Here is a 7,625-nt window from a genome sequence, read left to right as displayed (position 1 = left end):
TAAAGCTAATAATTAAAATTATTAAATTGTTATTTATATTTATAATTTGTTATATTTATAATTTGTAACCCAAGCTGTCAGGAAAGCGGGGAAGCAATTTTGTGACATTGGGAGTTTGATCCGGGCGTCTGTCTTATCTCAGTGGCCAGGCAGTTATCAAACGTGATGAAATCATGGATTAATCCTGGTGGGACGCCGCGTGATCACAGGGCCATGGTGATATTTTTAAGTGCTGACGAATGAAGAGCTTAAGGACAGACTTTAAAGGGAAACCTATCCGCTGCGGTCTGCTTCAGACAGATGCCGACCAGTTGGCACAAGAACCTCAGCAGAAAGCGGCCCAAGGAAGAGTCCGCTTCTGACCAACCACATCAGACGCTCCCCGCTGGCAGAGCTTCATTCTCCACATTACATACCGCTCAGTCCATGCGCTCCAGACATGCAGACTCACAGCCAGAGCACACGTCACTGCATGTGCTGGACTTAAAGAATGCTTTAGAATATGTCTCATTCTCTTGACAGGCTAAGAATTAATTTTTTAAAGAAAACTATGGAGCATGTGCTCTGTGCCAGACCTGTTCATTAAAAACATTCCCTTTTGCATTTCTAAATATGTTAAACATTTTATAGATAGACAGACAGACTGAATGATAGATAGAATGATTAAAAGAACAATAAATAGGATGATAGATAGAATGATAGATAGAACGATACAGACAGACAGACAGACAGACAGACAGACAGACAGACAGACAGACAGACAGACAGACAGACAGACAGACAGACAGACAGACAGACAGATAGATAGATAGATAGATAGATAGATAGATAGATAGATAGATAGATAGATAGATAGATAGATAGATAGATAGATAGATAGATAGATAGATAGATAGATAAACCGATGGATGGAAGGATAGATGGATGGAATGAACATAGACAGACAGACAGACAGACAGACAGACAGACAGACAGAAAAATAGATAGATAGATAGATAGATAGATAGATAGATAGATAGATAGATAGATAGATAGATAGATAGATAGATAGATAGATAGATAGATAGATAGATAGATAGATAGATAGATAGATAGATAGATAGATAAACAGTTGGATGGAAGAATAGATGGATGGAATGAACATGTATGGATGGATGGATGGGTGGGTGGGTGGGTGGGTGGGTGGGTAGGTAGGTAGGTAGGTAGGTAGGTAGGTAGGTAGGTAGGTAGGTAGGTAGGTAGGTAGATAGATAGATAGATAGATAGATAGATAGATAGATAGATAGATAGATAGATAGATAGATAGATAGATAGATAGATAGATAGATAGATAGATAGATAGATAGATAGATAGATAGATAGATAGATAGATAGATAGATAGATAGATAGATAGATAGATAGATAGATGATAGATAGATAGATAGATAGATAGATAGATAGATAGATAGATAGATAGATAGATAGATAGATAGATAAACAGTTGGATGGAAGAATAGATGGATGGAATGAACATGTATGGATGGATGGATGGATGGATGGATGGATGGGTGGGTGGGTGGGTGGGTGGGTGGGTGGGTGGGTGGGTAGGTAGGTAGGTGGGTAGGTAGGTAGATAGATAGGTAGATAGATAGATAGATAGATAGATAGATAGATAGATAGATAGATAGATAGATAGATAGATAGATAGATAGATAGATAGATAGATAGATAGATAGATAGATAGATAGATAGATAGATAGATAGATAGATAGATAGATAGATAGATAGATAGATAGATAGATAGATAGATAGATAGATAGATAGATAGATAGATAGATAGATAGATAGATAGATACCCTCTCTCTCTTTTATCTAAATAAAAGTGTTGAATAGACTGAAACAGCTCTGATGTAAGATCTTCTGAGTTTGACACAGCGGAACAAACAAATTCATATAAACAGCGATATCCAAATATCCTGGAGCGTCCAGATATTCAGAGCGGGAGCAGGTGTGAAGTGTTCACAGGGTATCAGGATATTCTCCGAGGAGAAGCGCGAGTGATGGACTATAAATACTAGAGCGGATGCATGACGCTCAGCCAGGATGAGTGCAGAGGAAAGATGATGTGGTGCTAACCTTGGGGCTGACACCTTATCCCGATTACTCTGCGGGTTAAGACGTAGAGGGCTGCAAAACAAACGGCCAGACAAAAAAGAAGGAAGCTCCGTCTAAATGTGAGATCAAAACATTGCATGGGAGCCATGCTGATGATGGACAAGCTTTATAAATGCAACACATACAGTACATCCACACATACAAAGCTTAAAGTCTCTCACAGTTCATGCGCTGACCAGAAGTGTATTCATAAATGTTCTCAGATTTATAGCAATATGTAATGTAATCAGTTCGCTTTTTTCCAGATTATTTTGAGTCAAATTTTGAGTTGAATCGAGGATTTTATTGTCTATTTTATTCAGCAAGGATGCATTCAATTGATCTCAAGTGAAAGACAACGTAAATCGGTATCACTTTATTTTGATGGTTCCTTTAACGCATTTTGTTACATTGCATCTACATGCCAACTAATTCTTAATAGATTATAAGTAGACTGTTAGGTTGGGGTTAGGGTTAAGTGTAAGTTGACATGTAATAATAATAATAATAATAATAATAATAATAATAATAATAATAATAATAATAATAATAATAATAATAATAATAATAATAATAATACATTTTATTTATATAGCGTCTTTCCAGAGCTAAAGTACACTTTACAAAGAATGTAACAAAAAGAGGTAGTACAAGCAGACATAAGTAGAGACAACATTAGGTGCACAAACATACAGGAAGTTAAATGTAACAAACTGCAAATACTAAACAAGACCTAAGAGGCAAATAAGTGGAGTGCAGGTGGATCAATTGAAGTGGTCAGTTTGTCAGATCAGAAGTGAAGCATTCACAAAATAAGTGAGTTTTAAGTAGAGATTTGAATTCTGAGATATTATTAACAGAATGGAGTGAGCATGGTAGAGAGTTCCAGAGTTTGGGTGCAATAACACTAAGGCCCAATCCCAATTCTATTTTTGTACCCCTACCCCTTGGCCCTTAAAACCGAGTGTGAAGGGGAAGGGCTTCAAAATTTACCCCTAAGAATTGGGACAGCACTACAGCACCTGCTCACGTCATCATATGTCATCGCTATCTCTTGCTTAATATGAGATCAGACGAGAGCTACTGCTGTAGTTATTCCAGCTGCTTTATTTTTTAGTATTTAGCTTCAGGAATATATCATGTTATCATGAGGATCTAATGTGACAATAAGATCGTAATACTGTGCATTTAACACAGTGGCCATATTCATCTATGTAAACACACCAAAAACAGCATTAACATTATAGCAGACACTGTAAAAAGCCCATTCCCGAAACTTCCACATGTTTGACTGCTAAACTCTTATTTAGGCTTGTAAATAAATTCAGAATTTTGAGATAATATATAAATGTGTGTCTGTAAGAAATAACAATAAAATTTTGATATAACTTTTGAGATCAAATTTGCAATATACAGTTGAAGTCAGAAGTATTAGCCCCCCTGTATATTATTTTCCCTAATTTCTGTTCAACTGAAAGATTTTTTTTTCCAACACATTTCTAAACATAATAGTTTTAATAACTGATTTCTTTTATCTTTGCCATGATGACAGTACATAATATTTGACTAGATATTTTTCAAGATACTAGTATTCAGCTTAAAGTGACATTTAAAGGCTTAACCTGAGTTATTAGGCAAGTCATTGTGTAATGATGTTTAAGCGGGCTAATAATAGTGACCTTAAAATGATTAAAAAAAATGTAACTATAGATCACTTGCTTTCACAGTTTTGTTCTTTTTTTTTTGAAAGAGGGTTGTCAGAAGCTCACAGGGAATGCTCGTTTGTTTGTTATTTTTTTGTGATTGTTTTTTTTTTTCTTTTGTTTTCTTCTAATGTTCTTTTTTCAAATGACATGTCTATATTATAGGATTGTGCTGTGATAGGAAAAATATACACTACCGGTCAAAATTTTGGGGTCAGTAAGATTTTTAAATGTTTTAAAATAAGCTTATCTTGCTCACCAAGGCTGCATTTATTTCATCAAAAATACAGTACAAATTGTAAAATTGTGAAATGTTATTGCTCTATAAAATAACTGTTCAAAAGGAGCTTATAATTTAATTGGATAATTTATTCCAGTGATTTTAAATATGATATTTCAGCTTCATTACTCCAGTCTTCAGAGTCACATGATCCTTCAGAAATCACTCTAATAGTACAATTATTATTGTTAATATTATTATTTATTATTATTATTATTATTATTATCATCATCATCATTATTATTATTATTATTATTATTATTATTATTATTAATATTATTATTATTATTATTATTATCATTATCATTATTATTATTATTATTATTATCATTATCATTATTATTATTATTATCATCATTATTATTATTATTATTATTATTATTATTATCATTATCATTATTATTATTATCATCATCATTATTATTATTATTATTATTATTATTATTATTATTATTATCATTATTATTATTATTATTATTATTATTATTATTATTATTATTATTATATTATCATTATCATTATTATTATTATTATCATCATTATTATTATTATTATTATCATTATTATTATTATTATTATTATTATTATTATTATTATTATCATCATTATTATTATTATTATTATTAATATTATTATTAATATTATTATTATCATTTTTATTATTATTATTATTATTATTATTATTATTATTATCATCATTATTATTATTATTATTATTATTTATTATTATTATTATTATTATCATCATCATTATTATTATCATTATTATTATTATTATTATTATTAATAATAATAATAATAATAATAATAATGGTAATAGTAATAAAAACAATAATGACTGGAGTAATAATTTAATTTGAAACTACATACAATAAGTAATAAATATATTTAATTAATGAATATTTAACATTTTACATTTAATAAAAGCCGCCTTGATGAACAGAATAATTTTCTTGAAATTTTCATGAAAAAACTGACCCTAAACTTTTGACCAGTCGTGTATATTATTTTATTTTATGTGCTTTTCCAGAGACTTTGTGACCTGTATTTAGTCACCAGAATTAGTATTAGATGGTATGATGTTTCCCTTTTTTCCTTACCTCCATCTATCTATTGATTTATTTTATTATTTTTAAGGGTATTATAATTTCTATAACCCATTGCACATTTTTTGTAAAACCTGCCTATGATTATGTTTGTAAAAGCACATTGTACTTTCATTTTGATAACCTAAAATTAACATGTTACAAATAAAATTTAAAAACTGCTTTTATTCTAGCCGAAATAAAACAAACAAGACTTTCTCCAGAAGAAAAAATATTATAGCAAATACTGTGAAAAATGAAATGCTGTGAAAAAATGAAAATATTTAACAGGAGGGCTAATAATTCTGACTTCAGCTGTATAAGGTAATCATTTGAGAGTAGTGGCAGTCCATGATGCTCCTAAAAGTGTCTTATTTTGAAGTTACAGGTCCTCATGAGGATCAGTGATGTCAGGAGGTTGACGATGGTATCAGAGAACAGGATTTAATAATTGAACATCTGCGACCGTGACTGTACTGTTCCTAAGCTCCTAAAATACCAGCTCAGCAAAATCTTTGTCAAATGTTTGAGCATCAGTAGTTCACAGAGGAGTGTGTGAAGCTGACCTGACTGAGGAACTGCAAAGAAACCTTTGTTACGTAGACAGTCCCTCCTGGGCATGAGAACACAGGAGCTGGAGGAGTGGAACTCTGTTTTCTGGACCGATGAATACTCTTTTGAGGACAGAACTCTCTGGGGTTGGTTATAATTTGAATTGATTTTAAAGAAATCTTTTAAGAAGCTTTTCCACTGCATGGTACAGCGAGGTTTGGTACGACTCTTTTTTGAGAGTTTTTCCAAGTTTTTTAGTACTTGGTACTTTTTTTAGTACCACCTTGGGTGAAGTTCCAAGAGGTAGTGAGGAAAAAAGTGAATAAAATGTTTTTGGAAATAACCAATTTTTCCTTTGGGGATGTTTTAATTAAACAAGAACTGTGTTTTGGGGGCCTGAAAATGCATGCTGTTTTAAATGTTGTTTTCAGAAACATACACTTTAAAACCCATGTATACACCATCACCTTCTCCATATAGTCGACAAAAACTTGGGAATTGGGAAGTGATTTTGGGAAAACGGTGGTTTGTCCATCATGCATATGTTGCACAGCGGTGTAGTGCTCCTATAAAAAGTGATGTTGCCATCTACATGTAAACATATCTGCAACACAGAACTGCAAAATCTAAACTTGTTATTGCAAAAGCATTTTATTTCATTTGTTGAATTTGTTTATTTGTGTTATTTCAGCTTGAATAAAAGTAGTTTTTAAAAAAAAAAATATATATATATATAAATTTTATGGTCAACATTATTCGCCCCCTTAAGCAATAATTTTTTATGATTGTCTACAGAAAAACCATCATTATACAATGATTTGCCTAATTAACCTAACTTACCTAATTAAGTCTTTAAATGTCACTTTAAGCTGAAAACTAGTATCTAGAAAAATATCTAGTAAAATATGATGTATGATGTCATCATGGCAAAAAAAAAAAACAGTTATTTGCAATGAGTTATTAAAACTATCATATTTAGAAACGCATTGAAAAAAATCTCTTCTTCGTTAAACAGAAACTTACATGGGGGCCTGAAAATTCAGACTTCAACTGTATATATGTATATTCATTCATTTTCTTTTCGGCTTAATCCCTTTATTAATCTGGGGTCACCACAGTGGAATGTACCACCAACTTATCCAGCATTTGTTTTATGCAGCTTGTTTTATCCCTTCCAGCTGCAACCCATCACTGGGAAACACATACACACATATTCACACACACTCATACAATACGGACAATTTAGCCTACCCAATTCACCTGTACCGCATGTCTTTGGACTGTGGGGGAAACCGGAGCACCCGGAGGAAACCCACGCAAATGCAGGGAGAACATGCAAACTCCACACAGAAACGCCAACTGACCCAGCCGAGGCTCGAACCAGCGACCTTCTTGCTGTGAGGCGACAGCACTACCTACTGCGCCACTGCGTCGCCCTTTTTATATATATATATATATATATATATATATATATATATATATATATATATATATATATATATATATATATATATATATATATATATATATAAATATATATATATATATATATATATATATATATATATATATATATATATATATATATATATATATATATATATATATATATATATATATATAGTCTCGTGCTACTGTTTCATTGCCATACTGATTGGTCTTAATGGGGTAGTTCACCCAAACATTAAAATTCCTCACCATTTCCTCACACTCAAGTGGTTCTAAACTTTTATGAATTTCCTTATTCTGTTAAGCACAAAACAAGATATTCTGAAAAATATCTGCTGGATAGAAGCAGCCACAGGCATCCATAGTAAAACACTATAGAAGTCAATGGCTGTTTTTTCCAGCAATCTTCAGTGTATTTTCAT

At 31.7% G+C, this 7,625-nt stretch overlaps 1 protein-coding gene across 5 annotated transcripts in view; it reads right to left on the bottom strand.

Moving 5' to 3' along the window:
* npnta (nephronectin a) overlaps positions 1-7,625 on the bottom strand; it is a 115,567-nt gene that overhangs the window by 73,600 nt on the left and 34,342 nt on the right. For 3 of the 5 annotated variants that reach the window (XM_056456571.1, XM_056456574.1, XM_056456572.1), the window contains one exon: positions 2,117-2,167. The exons of the other annotated variants lie outside the window; for them this stretch is intronic. In XM_056456571.1, the coding sequence (XP_056312546.1) occupies positions 2,117-2,167 (51 nt within the window). The remainder of the gene's footprint in view (positions 1-2,116; positions 2,168-7,625) is intronic. 5 annotated transcript variants of the gene reach the window in all.

The sequence above is a fragment of the Danio aesculapii genome, chromosome 1 (genome assembly GCF_903798145.1).
Source record: "Danio aesculapii chromosome 1, fDanAes4.1, whole genome shotgun sequence".
NCBI classification, from domain to species: Eukaryota; Metazoa; Chordata; class Actinopteri; order Cypriniformes; family Danionidae; genus Danio; species Danio aesculapii.
This window is presented reverse-complemented; position numbering and strand designations above follow the sequence as displayed.